This window comes from Haliotis asinina, chromosome 7 (genome assembly GCF_037392515.1).
Source record: "Haliotis asinina isolate JCU_RB_2024 chromosome 7, JCU_Hal_asi_v2, whole genome shotgun sequence".
NCBI classification, from domain to species: Eukaryota; Metazoa; Mollusca; class Gastropoda; order Lepetellida; family Haliotidae; genus Haliotis; species Haliotis asinina.
In genome coordinates, this window is record NC_090286.1 from 32,857,743 (window position 1) to 32,879,085 (window position 21,343).

The following is a 21,343-nucleotide window of genomic DNA, read 5'->3' on the forward strand; positions in this document are numbered from 1 at the left end:
ATTTGCTCACTTTGATCAATACTGACAACATGAAAATTAAAATTGTTTAATCTATCATTTTGATTTGAAAGAGGGACTATCGTTTCAGGTCAGCTGAATTTATAAGTGACAACACAAGCCCTCAAAGAAGTGATGCATAACTGTATATCACTGAAAGGCAAATACAAAATCTGCCGTGGTTTCACACCATCCAGTGACAAGCCCTAGGAGACAGACAACAGAATCAGAGCTGGATCAGGTCCATCGATGTCTCACAAAGGCCTGAATAGTTCCCAACACACACGTTCACAATGGCAAGAATTATATCAAACAAAACGCCTTATGACAATTCATGATCCATCTTGCAAACCATGCATCAATTTCGTTGTAATCAAAACTGAGTAGGTGACAGAGCGCACATAGAAGAATTTCAAAATGACTTTCTGCAAAGAAATTCAGCTCCCTAAAGCTATTGACAATTCCCCAAGGGGTCCACATTATAATTTCTGTAACTGCAAAATAGATAAATCTGTCAACATGTGAAAGGAACTTCCCAACTTTGCAAGATACAAAAAAGCTCATTTCCACAAATGATTCGCATGCTACATGAATTAGACTGAGAAGAATCCATATTTGCTTGAGTGGAAATGAATTTTAATGATTCCATATGAAATATTATCAAAGAGGAATATGTACAATTTCTTGAAAAACTGCAAAATTTAAGCATCATTTTTCTTCACATATTGCTTTAATTGTATACAATAAAACTATCAGATTAAAAACTAACTGATTTATGACTTAGATTTAAATTGGGTGATTCAGAAGCGGTTCATGCATAAAAAATGACTCCCTGTTACTTGTCAACACTTATTAAAACTGACAAATCTTCTTCATACAGCTATTTTGGAAAAGACTAAAGACTCTGAAATGAAAACCATGACACGAATTTGAGAGAACTGTGGTGACTCTTATATTCAAAACAAACAAGTTTGGGTGATTTCTATTTGAATCCTGTATGATTCCTAAAATAACAGAATGCACTACCATATTATGCAGGTGGTTGCAATCAGAATTCATCAAAGAATTGGTGTTCTTGAAACAAATAGCACAATGTATCATTAATAAAAGGATAGGATGGATATTAAGAACATATTCCTTCCAGAAAGGAGGTAAACATCTCTACATGTCTGTCATTTTATGAGCACCATGAGAAATTCTTACAAAAGTTCTAGTCTATCTTAATCACAATTTCTCATAATGGTAATCATTTCAAAGTGAGCAAAGTTTTACCTTTAATCAAGGAATATTCGAAAACGTCTGAGGAGTATGTTTAATATCTAATTTCCTATTATCTGATGTAAAATGTCACATTATGCATATTCTACTTTCAATAATACTAAGATGAGATCTGACCATATCTTCACATCAAATTTTGCTCTTGTAACAAAAGGATATTAATGAAAGCATCAAAGACAAATTTGATCCTTCAAAGGCATTTAGAAGCTGGTGTAGTAACACAGGACAAATATAATGGATAACAACATCTTGAATGTATTTCTCACAGCATTTCGGAGCTTGTTAGCCCCATCCTCAGCTCATGCTCAGCTAGTACAAGCCCAGAAACATAATGAGAAATAAATTCAAGCGTTGTTATCCATAAGATTTGTCCTATATTAAAGACAAATTTATCTACTGTTACATGAGCCATTCAATTAATGGTTGAAGACTACTTCTTGGAAAAGAAAATTGACATTTCAAAGACTAAGCAACATTGACTGTTCTGTAAATATTTCATTCATAGCTCCCATCTCACTTTACCATGAGGAGTAATATGTAAATCTAAATCTAATAAAGTTTTCGACCTGAAAACATTTTTTAATAACTTACCAAAGTGTAAGTGTTGTATGTGTTTACAAATGATAATTGTATACAAGTGCAGAAGCAATATAACGGACATGGCTGATGCCATGCATGATGGGATATCTTGACAGCAGTGCATGATGGGATACCAGGATCTTGTCTGCAAATGACCAATCAGTGAGGTCTTGCCTTGTGGCATTATCTGCAATATCACTTTATATCCTGACCTAGATGAGATCTATATTTCTGAAACTAAATTATGAAAGAAAAAATTCTGTCCATTTTAATCTGTTAATTACAATAGAATTGTTCACATGAGGTCATCCATAATGCGAATGAAAGTAAAAACAGTTCCCTTATACCCTAATGTAGAAGAATAAAATATAACACAAAAAAAGATTAAAATTTAAAAAGCTATTTAGTCATGTTAATTCTTAGTCTTAGGAAAAGCCTGTAAAATTTGGTAATGTTAACCTCAAGTTCTAAAAAAGAGGATAAATTATAACTTAACGGCATTCTATTCTATCCAATCCATTCTGACAAGTCTTCTGAACACAAATGTTGCACAAGGATAAACTCTTTGGTTTTTTCTCTAATGGCCTCTCTGTTGTCTAAACAGCCTCTATGTAAAGAAAGCAGGCTAATAATGCCTCAGATGTCTCAAAATATATGCTGTCCTGAACCACTTATATTATGATTTTTCAACTAATTTTTCATGAACATGACATTTAAGGTGTCGACAGCAATAACAATATTCAAAATAATTATATCCCTTGTCAATTCTTTCCCAGTTTAAACATTTTCCATTTTAATAGACACTATGCCTCAAAAGGAAGTGACCTTCAACATAATTTATTTGAAATCCAGATGATAATACAATGTGTTTAAGTTTCCAATGCATGAACGATGACGTTTGTTGTTGCCCATACTGGTGGGATTCAGTGAACTAACTGAAACTTAGAATGGGCATTTACTCTATGGTTTCTCATTTCCTGCAGAAGTATGAAAATGACAGTTGGGACAAAGAGAAACAGGGCACCAAATATCTTGAATATGGAATAAGTATATTTGACACAAAAGGTCATAAGTTACGAATGTCTATATTTGTGAAATTACTTGCCACATTTTCTATAGAAATCCTATCATGAAAGAACAAAAGTCACTGTATAAATCACGTATATATTTCCAAAGCATATTTGTGTATCCTGAAAAGGACATGATTGATCACCAACAATTTAGACTGATTTGTCTGTGGAACAGATGACATAATCCATCCCACAAATGCACAACTCTCATTTTACATAATCTTCTCTTTGAATATCCATTCTTCAAATCACATGACGTCTATCCATCACACCCCAAATATGAATTTGGTATCACCCACGCCTTGTTGACCAGTACAGTTCATTCTGGAAGCAGGGTTGACAGCTTGGATTTGTCTCAGACACCGGACACACAGTGATATATGTTGCGTCCACTTTGTGCATGGTTCATCATCTTTATATTAAAGTCAGTTGCCAGGATAACATCTTTCATACATCCAACATAGCCTGAGCTGAATTTTCCCAGGGAATTCTGGGCAACGTCTGGCATACCGCCTGGAAAACAGAAGCAAGGTGTTAACCACATATCAGCCAGGATGACAAAATTCTTCCTTTTCATGTTTTAAACACAGTGAGTGAGTGAGTGAGTGAGTGAGTGAGTGAGTGAGTGAGTGAGTGAGTGAGTGAGTGAGTGAGTGAGTGAGTGAGTGAGTGAGTGAGTGAGTGAGTGAGTGAGTGAGTGAGTGAGTGAGTGAGTGAGTGAGTGAGGTCCACTTTTAGGAATCTTGTGGTCACATGGGGAATCAAACCCGGGCCATGATATGCAAATACTTCAAACTCTATGATACTTCACCACCCTGTTATACAAAGAGAACTAATTTCTACACTGCATTCTGAAAGTTCACATTAAGACTGGGTTACTGCATACATTAACTTGTACATGATTCGTACACCCAAGACATGACATAGCATTCAACTTCACAAATACAAGCTCTGACCTCAGTATCACATAAAAACAAACAGCTGATTTTATTTGTGAAGTAAAAGTGAATTAAAAAAGGACCTTTTGTAAGACGAATCCACACAGGTAGTTTGAAAGAACTATTACCTTTATGCTGGAGACGTTACAAGGTGATGATAATATTCTATTACTGGGGTCTTACATCAACCTGAATCTACAAGTTGATAATTTGATATTATTATGTTGTTGAGTACTTATTCTAAACCACAATCCTACTGACATAAATACACTGGAAAATTCCAATCCTAATCTAACCCTTAACTTTCAAATTCCCAGATTTAAGATGGGCAGATTTCACCACACCACAACCAAGATCAGGAGGAACCTAAGATGAAAAATTTTACGAGACCATCACAGAGGTTGTGAATGGAACATGTACAGCACAACTGGCGACAACTGATGTGTGGTTATCCTCAAGGGGAAAGGACTTAGGCTGTATTCCTGATGTTAATCTTAGCATGTTGTAGATGTCCATTATGCTAGGAGAGTTCAATGACATGTCACTTCAGTCTTATGGCCATTCTTGTCATCATGTCTTGATGCATACCGCAGCCGACCTCCAGGACGACAAACACACGACATGCTGCTTCCAAGGCTACGACATTATCACAGGACTTGACAGTTCCAGGAACCACATGCTATATATATCTTATAAGGAGCAGAATCTAAGAAGGTCACTAGTTTGAAGATCACTAGCCCAGTGCATGATGCATCACTGATATCATATATAGTAATGTATGCAGTAACTAGTAAGGTATGCACTAACTGAACTGGTGTACCCTTACTAGTCCCATATGCAAAACATGGTTAAGTATGGTATGCATTTTATGCATTATTGAGGAGCATTTATAGCTGGATATTAATAAAAGAATGTATTCAAATGGCATTAAAACAATTGGCATTGAATTAATGATGTCATTGTTGAGATTTTGAACTAATGACATCATTGCTGGGATTTTAAACTTACCATGTCAAAGGGATTGAACTAATGATATCATTGAGATTTTGAACTGACATCATTGTTGAGATTTTGAACTAATGATGTCATTGATGAGATTTTGAACTAATATTGTTCTTGTGATGCTCAACAAACTAAAGTTACTGAAATACTGACCTTATGATGTCATTCTCAAGACTTTGAACTAAGGATATTGTTGACATTAAACTAATGTTGTGTTACTGAACAAACGTTGTTGGGGTACTCAACTAATGTTGAGTTACTGGACTATTGACATCATTGTTAAAATTCAGAATTAATGGAAGTCATTGCTGGAGTTCTGAACCAACAACTGAATATCATTTATGAGATATTTAACTACACTGTCAACTCAAAGCCATATGCTTCTTTATACCTGTCTACAAACATTCTGCATGAACTCACCTATATATAGTATTTTGTTAGTATTAAGTACAGTGTAGCTGCCAGGGGCACTCCCTTCAACAATCTCTGTGCTGTCGATCTCCAGGTAGGCATCTTGCTTGTCCCTGCAATGCAATGGATACACATGTTACATAGGCTTAGACGAGCTACAGGATTAAGCCAGGATATTACAGGTGGCTGGTAACAATGGTTTGTGAGTGAGTGAGTGAGTTTAGTTTTACGCCGCCTTTAGCAATATTCCAGCAATATCACGGCGGGGGACACCAGAAAATGGGCTTCACACATTGTACCCAAGTGGGGAATCGAACGCGGGTCTTCGGCGTGACGAGCGAACGCTTTAACCACTAGGCTACCCCACCGCCCCCAATGGTTTGTAGTCCATTGAATGCCATCGAAGTCCATCAAAGCCTTATAGAAGGAAAGTCAGTGAGTTCACAGTTTTATGCCACACTCAGAAATGGCAGTGGTCTGTAAATATTCAAGTCTGGACCAGACAATCCAGTGATCAACAGCATGATCATCACTGTATGCAAATGGGAAAGGATGACATGTGTGAATTAAGTAAGTGCTGACCACCTGATCCCCATAGTCGCCTCTTACGACAAGCATGGGTTACTGAGGATCAATTCTAACTGTGATCTCCACTGAACTAGTGATACAGTCATTCTGTGCGTAAAGACAAATTGTCATGCTCCCCACTGTCACAGTTCAGGTTATATATCAATATAATTAGGCAAACAGTAGGAAAAGTGCAATGAAAGCTTCCAATGTCTGTCTGCCTTGATTTCAGGATAAGAGCGTCTAAGAACAAGTATGAGTGAGTGAGTGTGTTTAGTTTATGCGGCTTTTAGCAACACGCCTGCAATAACACAGCAGGAGACATCAGGAATGGGCTAATACTACTAGGTACACAGTGTTCCGAAAGGGTGTATGGAACTGTAAGACCTTTATAAATTCTGCATTTCCTGGGGCACAGCTGAAGGAAATACGGAATTTACAAGGGTCTTACAGTCCTACCTATTAGCCCATTCCTGATGTCTCCTGCTGTGTTATTGCAGGCGTGTTGCAGTCTTACAGTCCTGTACACCCTTTCAAAACACCATGTGAAAAATTTATTACCTTCAAGATCTTCTTAATAAGCTTATCATTAAGCAACAACATTAACCTTCGGCTGAATGAGAAGCTAAACGTTTCACCATAAACAGCCATAAAGGGAGATAATGTAATGAAGTTCTGCCTGAATATTAGCCCAATTGTTCCGGTGGTAAACGTTCCCTGAAAATCTTTGTGTGTGCTCGACAGAATACATTAGTGAGGTCTGGGTACAAGGCTCATTCGTGAAACATGCTGAGCTCAAATGCGCCAGAGAGGCCTATGGGAAAAACTTGTGCAGCCTGGGAATTTGTATCGAAACCCTTATTTAAGTCACATGTATAGAGTAAATCATCAGTGGGTAGAAAATTATCTACCTGACATTTCGGCACACGCAGCCCCAGGTAAAAATGCTTTATTTTTCGTGTCAGTCATTGCAATAGGTTTTGGTTAGGATGTTCTGTGAACGTATAGAATATTTTGTATCAAGTTAGGTTTTCAATATGTAGCAGGTTTGTCATTAGTACATTGGGATGGCTTAGTTACGATAAAAATGATCGAATTTGAGGTTTTGTTTAATGACAATGACATGGTTTCATATGCTTTGGCTATTAACCAATCAGAATCTGACAAAATATTCTTAAGGGAAACAAAAAAATACAATAATTGTTTGTGGCAGTGTGAAACTGTCAGCAGTATGCTCCTTGCAATGAACTGTAGTAATGACGAAGCTGCTTGTTTACTTCTAAAATCAAATATCACAATGACTAAAATATAAATGCTATGCTTTCAGGAAAACTTCATAGGCCTTCAGACGACATTTCAGTCATCTTCAACCAATATTTTTGTATTTCTTGAAACCATTCAAAAATGACATTATCTACCAATGTCTCTCAATGTATACTGGACAAAATAAGTTAGGTATATTTGGTATTTTGATGACTGATATTTTATCACTATGTCAATGAGTGAGTGAGTTTGGTTTTACTCCACTTTTAGCCATATTCCAGCGATACCATGGCAGGGGCCACCAGAAAATGAGCCTCACACATTGTACCCATGTTGGGGAATCAAACTCGGGTCTTCGGCGTGACGAGCGAACGCTTTAACCACTAGGCTATCCCACTGCCCCACTATGTCAATGAATAAATACAACATTATTCATAATTTCAAAATTCACAAATAAAGCTAACTATTTTTGTCCAATGTATGATCGATACAATCAAAATGTGTAATACACCACAATTTTGATAAAATGAAGTCAAAGAAAAACTTAATTAAGTCAAAAAGATTAATTTTGGCAAGAAATCTCTTATCTCAGTGTGCAATACAAACAGAAGAATCCTCACTATTTCTCAAAAATGTCTCCTTTCTAAAAATGACAACGGCAGACTGATAATCTCATAATCAACTTTCATACAAGCATCAAGAAACATTAAACAACTATTTCCTTAGCAACTTCAATTATTTCAAGAATAATCATTCCCAAGAAAAACCTTGAAAAGATTGGGATTAGAGCATACACAATATTGAGTCTCGTAAACATTAATTAACATCAAGGTTTTAGGCAGAATATAACGTATCTTTAATAAAACACAATTTAATATTTTTCAGGTTTAATCTATTAAGATTATTTTCAACTAGTTTAAAAATATGATCTATATCATGTATGTTATGAAATGGTGTGGAGCCTATTTCAAGTCTCAGTTTAGATTAGTGGCTGCTTTGAAAGTAAGATCTTGTCTATGTGCTGTAAAAGAAATTAATAAACAAATGATGTATAAATGTCACAGAATACAGAAAAACAGACAGATGTAAGTTTGAAAGACTTGAATCAAACGTCCATGGATTTCCAACAGACAGGTGTAATGTCTGTATAACCTCACTCCAAACACACAAGTATGGGCATCTAGAACCTGGTCCTGAACAATGAAACTGATGAGCATTGAAACTTTAGTCATATAGGTATATCATGTTAGTTGTATGACTTTCAGTGCTGGGTCACTGGAGAGCACTATGGACAATTTGCAATGACGTATGAGTGTGAGGTTTTGCATGAACAACATATGAACTGGGGCCTTGTCGGTGGAACTTCCATGGTGACCTATTCTTCAGCAGATGCTCAGACTTAGCATAATAGAGATGAACCAGGCTGCTGAATACCGATGTTCTTAACACCATGTTGTCATGTTGAAACGTCACCCTGTCAACCATTCCAGACATGCAAAGGGATCTGATCGCCCACATCCAGCAGCCAAGCATTACATCAAGACTGAAAACATCCGTCTGTTCTCCTGGTAATTAGGTTTAGACAGCTTTCCTCAGACGTCCTTGCATGTCAGTGTCTCAACGGTTGCAAGCATGCATCATGGTTCATGATGAGCACACACACTATCATGGGAAACCGATACTCTCTGAATTCAAAACATCAACGTGTCAGTGACTCCCAGGCCCAAGACAGTAACATGAGCTGCCCCTTGTTTGTTATAAAACTCACTGATCTTTGTGTACCTCCACAAGCAAATACGGGTATTAATTACAACCTGTCTGAAACTCCATTTCAGTGCCTAATCTTGCACAGTTTTCCAAGAGTTGACCCGTGAAGATCCAGGTTATAACTGGTCATCAGTAACCCATGTTTGTCGTAAGAAGGTGACTAACATGATCGAGTGGTCAGAATCACTGACTTGCTTAACACATGTCGTCATATCCAGTTTCAACACATCACTGGATTGTCTGGTCCAGACCACTGCCATAGCTGGAATATTGCTGAATGCGGCATTAAACAACCAACCAATGTTCCTACAGACCATCATCCAGGACAACCCAAACCATTCATGAATATCTCAGAGACAATGAAGTCTGTAACCTTGACCACTGGTCCTATGCAAGAATCAACTAAATTCTCTTTGGTTCTATTTCCGGAAAGGAAAGTCATGCGGTAACACTAAAAGTACGAAATATTTTTACGTAACAGACAAGTTTGTGCAAGCAACCTCAAAAGTTCTGGCAAAACCTTCCATTCCTTTGAATGGAATTGTGGAAAGAAAACAGTTGTACCGATAATTGGGTAAACTGGTATACTGACTTCTTACAAAAGAAAAAATAACCTAAATCAAAGCAAAGTGTTTTAGAAATTGTGGTTGGAGAAAAAGGGTGTAAAGATATCGATTCACCATATTTGAAACAATGTGCTCCTGAAGACTGATTGGTTGGTTTGTTGTTCAGATATATGCCAGCTATATGGCAGCAGTCTGTAAATAATCAAGTCTGGACCAAACAATTCAGTGATCAACTTCATGAGCATAGAGAATTGGGATATGACGACATGTATCAAACAAGTCAGCGAGCCTGATCATCCTATCCTGTTAGTCGCCTTCTATGACAAGCATGGGAAGCTGCAAACAAATTGAAACCCAGATTGTGTGAGTTTAGTTTTATGCCACACCCAATGTACTCATATTCCAGCTATATGTCAGCAGTCTGTAAACAAACAAGCCTGGACCAGGCAATCTGGTGATCAAGAGCATAAACATTCTCTCCAGTTGGAAACCAATAACACATGATCCCATTAGTTGCCTCTTACAATAAGAATGGGTTACTGAACATCAGTTCTAACCCAGACCATCACGGGTATTTATACACAAATCTTACTAAGGTATAATGTAAAGTTCCAGAAAGAAATTTTCTAACTTGTACCACTGATCCAAACCACCAGCACACCCTACATCTGTTAGTATGCACAGCAAGAGTGGGTGGGACATATATACATCATTTTTAGCCTCATGGTTTACTCTTACCAAGAAGTACACATCCAAGCAACAGGGCTGCCATGTCGGAATGTCCATGTCAAACATTGTGAGATTACAAATCAATTTCCTCTTCAGCAGATGAATAATTTATTAAGTGAGAGTCAGAAAAACATCATTTTACTTCCGATATGGAGCTCACTGCCAGTGATTTCCCCGGAGACACCCTCGCAGCAAAAAAGTCTGCAACTGCCTCTTGCCACATTCTTGTCCATCTGGAGGCGAATTGCATCCAAAGACAAGATTAATTTTTTCTGAACCCACTCTTTGCCAGCCGTGGAATAACACAATAACAATTTGCAGTGTACAATCAATAACTGCTTTTTGAAATATGGCCATCCCTAGAAAATCATGACACAAAATATACAGGGAAAAAGAAGGCCAAGGCAGGCTCTTCATGTATAATTCATTGGCGTTGAATGCAGCTTGTGTTGTTTTTTGTTTCAAATGTGTACAGCTTTCGAACCATGTTCTTGCCCTATGCATACATGTCTATTCTCACCTAGGTACAGAATGATAAACAGCATTATGACTCGAAATAGGCAACTACTTATAAGAACCAAGATTCAAATAATTTCAGCACCTTTAGTTTCAATTACGAAAACTCATCCACAATAATTAGTGTGAATTACTGGAATCCGGCTTGATAGATTGCTTGGATAGTCGAGGCGTAGTTATTTTCACAAGATCTGTGGAATCAGCCCAACATTACTACAATTAAAACTACTGTGCTGAGTTGGGATAGACCTCTCCATTCAACAAACTCATGCATCAACAGTTTAAGGAGCAAACATATGTATTTCCTCTGAAATATAACCTGAAGGGATTCTGCTTGCCTTGCATAATTGCCATCTAGCAACCACCAGCTTCAGGAAAAGGACAAAAAGATGGGCTTAGTCTAATTGCTTTGAATATGTACAACCAAAATAAATCCTTTCGCCTCTTTTTCCTCAACCCATCAGTTTTAAAATATAGGTATGCTATTTCGATCCATATTTGCATATGGCAGCAGCAGTAAATCTAAACATAATTTATGGCCCAATAAACTCCAATTTGCTTTTTGTACTGCAAACCCATGAGGGAAATAAACATTTTGTTAATATCCCATGAATACTTCAAAACAAAAGATTTTCTTGAACTGGTGAACATATTCTATGCATAGTGTCAGGCACTCAAGCCTCACCTATTGTTACGGTGTGCAAGAGAGAATTTGTTACATGTTCATAAAAAATTTAAAGAAGAATTTCCGTATAAGAGAAACACCATATGGAACAAACGTCACCATCAGGATGTTATCCTGTAATGTTCATATATCCAGGGAGGAGGAAAATCTGTATTCATTCATCTGTAAAATATCTTGTAACAGGTATTATTCTGTCTTATCATTAGGTGGCACAGGGAGGCATATCTGAGTGGTCCAGCTGACTCCCCACAATTCCAGAACATCAAACTGTTCTACAAAACGTTACCACCAGACCATGTGGTACAGAAGCACTGAATTTCCTTTTTCCTCTGTTAAGGAAAATCAAAGTTCAATATTTATCATAGATATCAAGCAAACTTCAGATGAAGGATTCACAATAAAATAAGCTCACTTCAACCATCACTTATCATGCAAAATAGGAAATATTAAATATGGGAAATATACCTTTTGCATTTACAAGTAACTGAGGCAATGCTATAGTTAACACAAATGTCATTAAAGCTGAGGCTCTGTAAAATTTGGCAAGGACTAAAGAAGAATGTGGAACACAAGCAAGGGATATAAAAAAAGATTATTTGGGTAAAACATAATCAATGCCAGACTGAATATGATGAAGACGACACATACTAGTTACTGATAAGCAGGGCTGTAATGATGCATGGAACTATTGAGGAACTGCAGTTGTTCAGTCTCCAATAGCAATTAATGATCAAAATGAAAAACTATTAATGCATCAATGGTGTTTGTGACTTTCAATAGTTTAGTGACTGACTTCCATTGATAAACGTACAGCACTAAATGCAGGATGTGTGAGTGCAGACTTCAGTAAGTTTGTGTTTTGACTGCTTATTTGGTTTCGAGTTTCTTATCAGTTATTACAAAAGACTTCAACTAGTATTTATTTCAGATAATCTATATATTCATTTGGCAAATTATTTCAAATGAAACAATTCAAGGTGAAAAATATTATTGCAAGAGTTGGTCACAATTGACCACCACTATCACCATAGTATGTTACAATGGAATATTGCACATCGAAATGGTTGTTTTCACCAATAGTAACCTCTGCTGATAAGGCAATTGGTGAGTGAGTGAGTGAGTGAGTGAGTGAGTGAGTGAGTGAGTGAGTGAGTGAGTGAGTGAGTGAGTGAGTGAGTGAGTGAGTGAGTGAGTTTGGTTTTACACCGCTCTTAGCAATATTCCAGCAATATCACTGCAGGGGAAATAGGTGTCACACACTGTACCCATGTGGGGAACGCTTTAACCACTTGGCTACCTCGCCGCCCCAAACAACTGGTGGCAAGGAAAGCAGGGGACTATCAAACTGTGCCTCTGTACTGGTGCATCAGTGCTGCAAAACAAGTGTGAAACTCGTCTGTGAGGTGCATCTTGTCTCAAACGCCAGTTTTCCTACTGGAACACGTCTGACTGACAATCTGCCTTTGTGTTATTGATTTTTCAGATTTTCTGTCACATCCAGGCCTCATGAGGAGATTAGCTGGTGTAAGGGAGACAACTCTATGCTAGTTGCCATGATTTGAGAGTAGCAGCATTCATTTACCATGCAAACCACACTGGTTGTCTTCCCGATCAGAAGCAAACAGATGCCACAAAAAATACCCTATGGTTCACAGACAAAGAGTGTGTTCAGCCAAAGACTGGAATCATATATATAAATTTGGGCACAGTGAGTCAGTAGGATTTTATACAACTTTTAGCAACATCCCAGCAATATCACTGTTGGTGAGGGACAGAGTAATAAGGCTTCATGCTATGTACTTATGTGATGAGTTAAAATGAAGAGTCAGACATCCAAATAACTACACAACTATCCTAACAAAGCAGCAAGTTGCTCACAGTTTGACTGCTAAACAACAGCAGGCTGTAAATAATTAAATCTAAATCCAGTGATTAATATCACAAGCATCAATCTCCACAACTGAGATCCAAGGATCAACCTGCCAGCATAGCTGACAGCACAATCCCAATAGTCACCTCTTAAGACAAGCATGGTGGATCTTGTGAGGTCCCTGCTGAGGTGATTACTGAGGTCTCTGCTGAAGAGGGACATACAAGCTCTCCCTTTCATGTTCCCTTGTAAGCTTGTTACTGAAGTCCCTAGTAAGGCCCCTTGTAAGCTTGTTACTGAGGTCCCTAGTAAGGCCCCTTGTAAGCTTGTTACTGAGGTCCCTAGTAATTAAGGCCCCTTGTAAGCTTGTTACTGAGGTCCCTAGAAAGGCCCCTTTTGAGCTTGTTACTGAGGGCCCTAGTAAGGCCCCTTGTGAGCTTGTTACTGAGGTCCCTAAGGCCCCTTGTAAGCTTGTTACTGAGGTCCCTAGTAAGGCCCCTTGTAAGCTTGTTACTGAGGTCCCTAGTAAGGCCCCTTGTGAGCTCCTTAAGGTCTCAAATGAGGTTCATGGTCAGATAGCCTTCTTTAAGTTGTTACATATCGTCTTGATGATTATGAGTTTGTTAGAATATTCTTTTTAAACTAGCATCAAATTAACTTGCGATGTTAACAAATAATTAAATGTACTTTGATGACAGTCATTAAAAAACGTAGAAGTCATTTGAAATATTACTGATGTTCAAGACATCGTTTCACATACTGAAATAACATGGAAATGAAGTTTAATTACAATGAGAGTGAACTAACTACCTGTTGATAATACTACACCATTTGCAGAAATCATTGTGTCAGACAACAGCTTAGTCAAGCAGACATGGCATCAATCGATAGAATGCATTTTAACTGGGATAAGTCAAACCATTAAAGCCAATGCTGAAAACTAAATTATAGAAGACTTGTAATTTATCACACACTTATTTCTCTGTATTTTGTAACTGTAAATGTCACTTGGATGTATGTCTTCTACAGCAATGAGGACCAAGTGAATCATTCGGTTTAATAAAACAGTGAAACCTTAGTGATAAGCAACAACCATAAACATGTCACCGATGCAAGATTTAAGGCTGTGATGACCTTTCTTTGGAAGAATGCCATCCATTGTGCATGAGATGCAGCAAACCAGTAAAGGAGACAAGAACAGTTCTAACCTTTTTCCAAATACTTTTACACGTGAACCCTGCAATGTAAACTTTTTCTCATCATCCACAATTACGTTTTCTTCAGCTTTTATTTTTTTCTTGGATTAAAATTTTCTTTTGTGGAGACTTTGATTGATGCAGCTTAAAGAAATCTGGTTCAATTGAAAAAGAAATATAACACAACCTTGAATCCTTGAGGAATAGGTTATCAAAAACTTCAACTTAAAACATTTAAAAGAATGGCTCGTATTATTACAATACAGTATCACATGGCTGGTTATTCATATAGACCATAGAGATGAATAATCATTAATAATATATGGATTATTAACAAAAATCAGAGAAGCAACTTTGAGCAAGAAAAGCCCAAGACAACTGAAGGACATTGAAAACTTCACATCACCAGTGAGTAGCAATGTATTTCAGCTTGGATTACAAACCAAACACAGCCCTGAACAAAATTTGGATGCAGACCTTACCAAATTTCTGAAATCCTATTTCACCACATACTTTTACATAGGATTATTATCAATGACGAAATTGAGGAAGCATGAGACTTCAGTCAGAGTGAGTGGATGAGTGAGAAAGGTTTTACATTTCTGTGAGCAAAACTTCAGTAACCTTAGTTAGGCTGCATCAAAAATTTTAATGTTTCTTGGGCACTTATTTTTCAAAAGTGACTAGGGCGGTAGGACTTTTTAAAAAATTTTGATAGAAGAAAATGTGATGAGGGAGTTACACATTTTTATTTGTTTTCTCTCAGAAAACAGCTTGGCAAGTTTAACATGTGTTAATGAGTTGTAGATTCAGTCAGACTCGTTCTTACAGACACTATTCTTATAGTGGGCAAATGGATGATTGGGATGCGGCCGAGTCAAAAGTATTTTTTGAAAATAGAAATAAAAATTTGTTACGTCCACATATATACGTGATGCACCGATGACCAAGAAACATTTCACCTTTATTTAAAAAATGACTATGTTAGTAATGGAAAATGAGGCCTTATTATGATAAACAGACATGTTTCCACATGCTTACTAGCAGAACCTTAGACCATCGCGTTATCATTGCACTAAGTGTGATCTTTCAAACATCTTTGAATTTTAATCTTATTTCATAACTGATACGTTTCTGAACTTTACAACTGAATTTGTCCACAAAATGTGAGAGTAAAGCATTCAGTACTGAAAGTTAATCTGAAATTCAAACCAATGATCTGCAGATCCTGTCACTGATATGACAGACAACTCTGCTGTGAAAACTACAGCACCTTAATCCTCTGAACCACCATAATAAGTTAAGGGATTCATCATCACACAGGTGGAAAGGACTGTCCTCTGATCTTCAACAAAAATTCCCATATGCGCAATAAAAGTTACGCAAAAGTCAGGTTATCATAAATTTAACCATAGTATCAAATGTTATTCACCATGTTTTTGCATTCCATTGATAACAGCACATAAAGGGGAAAATAAGTGAATGAGTGACTTTAGTTTTATTCTGCACTCAACAATATTCCAGCTATATAGTGGCAGTCTGTAAATAATAAGGTCGGATCAACAGCATGAGCATCGATCTGCGCAATTAGGAACCAATGACATGTGTCAACCAAGCCCGTGAGCCTAACCAGCCAATCCCGTCAGTCATCTCTTACAAGCATAGAAAGGGAGAGAGGGAGGGAGGGAGAAGCAGGTCCACTTTGCTGAAACCGACAGACTTGGGTATGGTGCTGAGGAGTGAGTGAGTGAGTTTAGTTTTACACTGCACTCAGCAAATATTACAGCAATACGGCGGCTGTAAATAATCAAGTCTGGACCAGACAATCCAGTGATCTGAGCAGCATAAGCATCGACTTGCAGATTGGGGAACCGATGACATGTGTCAACCAAGTCCGTGAGCCTAAACATCCGATCCCGTTAATCACCTCTTACTACAAGCATAGTCGCCTTTCATGGCAAGCATGGGTTGCTGAAGGCCTATTCTACCCCGTACCTTCATGGGGCAAATAAGGGAGAAAGAGGTTCAATTGTTAGTTTTACAATGAATGCTACATAAGGATACAAGAACAACTGGAAATAGTAAACAATAAAGAATTTTTATCATTTCCTGAAATAATTTTGTTTGTTTCAAAAAATGCTTGAAACAAAGGAGAAACAAAGTTAAAAATCCTAGAAACAGTTCCATGTTACCTCAGGAATACTGAAGAAAGGGAAAGCAAGAAAACATACCTTTGTGCTCTGACAAAATGCCACTGGCCGTCATAAAGTCTTGAATCATTATAACCAATAACTGCCTCTCCACTTCCCAAGTTATAGCGTAACTGTAGTCCTCCATCAACAAAACCTAGAGCCACGAAGTCACTGGATGACTCCATGGAATCTTGTCCACTCCAAAACAGTAAACCATTTTTACCCTTCGGTAAAATATGCATCTGAAGATCAATTTTGTTTCCTGTTACCCTGAAATGACAACAACAAGGAATTCAAAACAAGAAGAACAAACAAAATCTTAAATGTTCTTGAATGTTCTTAATACTTCTATACTGTCTCTACATTCACATATGTTGAAGTCATAACTTGCTGTCATGTTATACAGCCAAGTTTCATTAATCTGACATCGTCCGCTGCACAGCAAATTGTTGGATAAACTAGTATGTTCGACTAAATAAATGAGACTAAGTTACATTTATTCCATTTGTTACTAACAAGTTCACTGGAAAAATGGATAAATGGAGGTCCAATTAATGAGACTCGACTCTATTTCACATATTTCTTTCACATATTTAGGACCTTCAACATCTCACTTTCAGTTTTCAAAATACAATTTGCAAAATCAATCCAGGCAGACTTTGTTGAGTGCCAAATCAAATTACATATGGATTCAATTGTTATATATACTTTGAAAACACATATTCAGATTGACTTATTATTTGGCAAAATGGCCTCAAAAGCATATTAACTTCTTGGTGTTCGAACAAGAGGTAAGTCAATGTGACAATGTCATTATTAATGTTTTTAATCTAATTCATTTTGTAATGAACTTGAGGCAAAAGACACATCATCTCACTTTCAATTACAGTTGTTTTTTTAATTGTTTTCAATGTGTTGTTACTGAGTATAAAGGCAGAAGAAAATGAATTACAATACCAGTAATGCATCCCTACAGTATTGCATTCTCCCATGTTCTAGCTTTCAATGATGTCACGTATATCTTCATGCATTATTATTTAACGGGGGATCTCACCTTTTCAATATTCTTTTGTCAGTAAACATTAGGAAACTAGTTCCAATAAACATTGGCTTTTCCGGTAGTTTTTCCATTCCTGAAATGAAACAAAATGAAACACTCAGAAGGTAGCTATACAAGGCTAGGGGAGATAACTCATCCAAGGAACCATTCCAAGGAGTCAAGACAGTCAAAAGACATTTGTCATTATCATGAGTGATCTACACTTCCTATTCTTTTTACAAGTTCAACCAGCTACAAAACACAAAAGCAAAAAAGCTTGCTCTGAAACCATGACAGCATTAGCAAAATAAACAGATCAGTCTTTTCTCCATATGCTGATAGTACGAACTCAGACAAGTGACTCTGACATTAGTAAGTGAATGAGTTTACTTCTATACCACCTTTAGCAATATTCCAGCAATATCACGGCGGGGAGGAAATGGGCTTCACACAGTGTACCCATGTAGGGAATCAAACCCAGGTCTTCGGTGTGGCCAGCGAATGCTTTAATGTGTGCACTAGGCTACACTACCGCCCCTACTCTGACATGAAGATCTATGTCTGGCAAATAACTTCATGCTACTAAAAGGGATAAGAACTTCACATTATTTCCCACACACAGCTACAGAATTTTATAACAAAGACCTTCCTATCTCACATAGAACTTTTACTGAAGAAAGTAAGGATTACTAAGAATACAAAAATACAATCAGTATTTTGCTGACACTGGAAAATAGAAAATAAAATCCCAAAGGAGCACTGAACTATGCTACGTTTCAAAACCCAGACTTGAGTCAATCTAGACTTGCTCAATCATTCTAGGCTTCATCTAGATTAATATTTCAATGTATTCTCTATTGTCTGAGTGCAATAAAGACTTGCCAAAAGATTCTCATCTTCAGTATTAGGCTGCATAAAAAAATTAAATGTTTCTAAGGCACTAATACAAGACACTATTATCCACCTGACGAAGGGGCAAGAATTAGCCTTGAAACGTCGTGTTAAAAGAATTAAAGAAGTTGTCATCCATAATAGTGTCTTGTAATACCTCCCCAACTTCTAAATGCCTTTGAAGAATTTCTAAGGAACGTTTTCTTCAAAAGTGACATGGGTGGCAGGATGTTTTTTTTAACTTTTGATAGACAAAGGGTGATGCGGGAGGAACACAATTTTATTTTTTGTTTCTCAGCAATACAGAGTTGTAGATTCACACTCATTCCTACAGACAATCATTCTTATAATGGACAAACTGGTGACTGGGATGCGGCCAAGTCAAAATTATGTTTTTTAAAAGGCAATAAAAAATGTTACATGCACAAATAAAAGTGAGGTGCCGATGCATTCACACATTTCACTTTTTTATTTAACCTTATTAATCTTTCAATGTACATGTACTCTTTATTGCTTTGGAACAATCTAGCCTTGCCCAAATTTCTGTGTGAGGTAAAACATTCTAGACTTCAGTTATATTTTTCAGTGCATTCTCTATGGGGGGAGATCAAATCTACTGGGCCAATGAGTGTGCATGTAAGCATTACTCACTATCTTCACAGTTGGTGTTGGCATATCCCAGCGGGCAGTAGCAGGTGTAGACGTCCCTCTTGGGCCGACACTCCCCACCATTCATACAGGGCTCACCAGCACATGGGTGGCTGCAGGGCTCAATGTTGATCCCATCAACCATCTCCTTCATCAACCTCACAGGCCTCTTGTTGATCACAACCTGAAACAACAACGTGGATGTAAAATCATCTTGTCACCATTGTTAGATGGGAAATTTCCTTCAACAAAGTCAGAGGTGCTGTCTGTGTGACCAAGGTGACGTTCATTTTTTACTATTTGCAAGACTAAGCAAGTTCATTAATTCTAGCTTTGTGTACCTTAGACAATTAGGAGGCAGAGCATGAGAGCTAATATGCACAAAATCAGTAATGAAATCAATTTCATGATGCATGTAAGTGCTGTCCATTTTAAAGCATAAGAGACTTTAAAGAGATTTGTTCAAAACTTTACATTAGTACTGACATTTAGAATGCTTGGAGCTGAATATGACATTTACAAGATATATTTGAATCATGTTGAATCATGAGCATTTTCATTAATGTGTTTCAAGAGTTATCTCCCTTATTCCACAAGCTATAGAATAAAGAACATCAAAGATTACTAGTAAGTTGTGAACAACAAATCCACGATTTTTTACGCTCAGAAAGTGTCCTGCAAACATAAATCACAAAGTAAGTTAGTATGACTGTCATTTTCCATAAATAATCCATCGAGGAGCAATCATCGTGACCTAATGGTAAAACTGTTGCCTATCCCATACTTGAACACAAACTTGTTAGATAGGTATAGCACTAAAATCGCACCTAGAAACAGAATCCTAGGTCTCTTGGTGGCAAAACATTTAAATACTTCTTCTACTAAAAGGCTTCCTTCCCAAATACTTCAAGGACAGCCAGCTTGGCCTCACCTTCTGTATACAGCCCACAAAGGAGTTGGTCATGTTGTGGTACTTGGACACCTCATCGTAGTTGCGATGTCCCCCGATGAACAACCCCTCCAGTAGTGTGAGCTGCGTGTATGCCCCCTGTGCCTCCCCTTCACTGCGGGGCTGGTCATCCACCTCAAGGATGCCCTGCAGTCCAGTCCTTGATGCTCGTGCCACATGCCAATGGTCAAGGGACACAGGTAAGTGACTCCTGGAACGAAGGTTCGGGAAAGTGTAATAAAACAAACCTGTATCTTTGTCACTCACTTGGGAATAGTTATCATATTTAATTTGTGCTTCGGATGCAGCCAGTAATGATGTCCTGTCATTCTTTATATGTATGTTAACTAAGCTTTCTGAAACCATAATCCCACTTTGTCTATCTTCTCACTCTCACACATAAAGAGAATCCTGGGTCCTGTTTCACAAAGCTCTCGTACCTTTACGACTATTGTAGTCAGTGTTACTCTACAGGAGATATGAATGCTACAAGGAAAGCTACGAGATCTTAGGCTCATGAGAGCTCTGTGAAACATGGCCCTGTTCAATTTCCAGTTTCACAATTCCTGAAAAAGTTTATAATATTCATGTTTTCTTTTGAACAAAGATTCTATAAAACTCTTGACTATCATAATATTCTACAAATGTCCCACCCAATAACCATATATGTTCTTGACCTCAAAATCCAATATCAATCATTCTGCTGATATTCTGATAAATTTGTGCTCAACATTTTGAAACTAAATTGTATATCATGATCAGTGTTTAAATTGTTTACTTTCACCTAAGAACCATCAAGGCCATCAGAAACTAACATTATTCAGTAGTATCATCTACAAACGTGAACTGATTTTCAGATTCTACTGACCTTATGACAGCCGGTCCAGTTCCAAGGTCAAAGCTAAACTCGATGATTCCGTCCCTGAGAGCAAGGGAAATAAAGTCTCCCTTCCTGTCCTTGGTGTAGCCATTGTAGAGAATCGAGCCGTCTGGCATCATAGGCTTGAAGACAACCTCGATCTCGGTGTAGGACAACACGCGGCGGTTCAGACCCTCATACTGCAGGTAGGAGTGGCCACTGAACCGAGGGATGTGAACGTCATGTCCTGCAACACCAACAAACATGCCTGGTCAGAAGTATCAAATGACAACTACTGATCAATAGTTGAAAGTGGAAAGGACTTCTGTTG

The 21,343-nt window shown here is 37.6% G+C and overlaps 1 protein-coding gene across 1 annotated transcript in view; it reads right to left on the reverse strand.

The window, feature by feature from the left end:
* Positions 1–3,004: 3,004 nt before the first annotated feature.
* Positions 3,005–21,343, reverse strand: part of LOC137292154 (pikachurin-like) — a 139,714-nt gene continuing 121,375 nt past the window's right edge. Inside the window, exons 8-14 of the mRNA XM_067823700.1 lie at positions 21,022–21,259; positions 20,136–20,364; positions 19,208–19,388; positions 17,681–17,759; positions 16,666–16,896; positions 5,285–5,388; positions 3,005–3,437 (exon numbers count right to left, since the gene is read on the reverse strand). Of these exons, the coding sequence (XP_067679801.1) occupies positions 3,280–3,437; positions 5,285–5,388; positions 16,666–16,896; positions 17,681–17,759; positions 19,208–19,388; positions 20,136–20,364; positions 21,022–21,259 (1,220 nt within the window). The 3' untranslated portion in view covers positions 3,005–3,279. The remainder of the gene's footprint in view (positions 3,438–5,284; positions 5,389–16,665; positions 16,897–17,680; positions 17,760–19,207; positions 19,389–20,135; positions 20,365–21,021; positions 21,260–21,343) is intronic.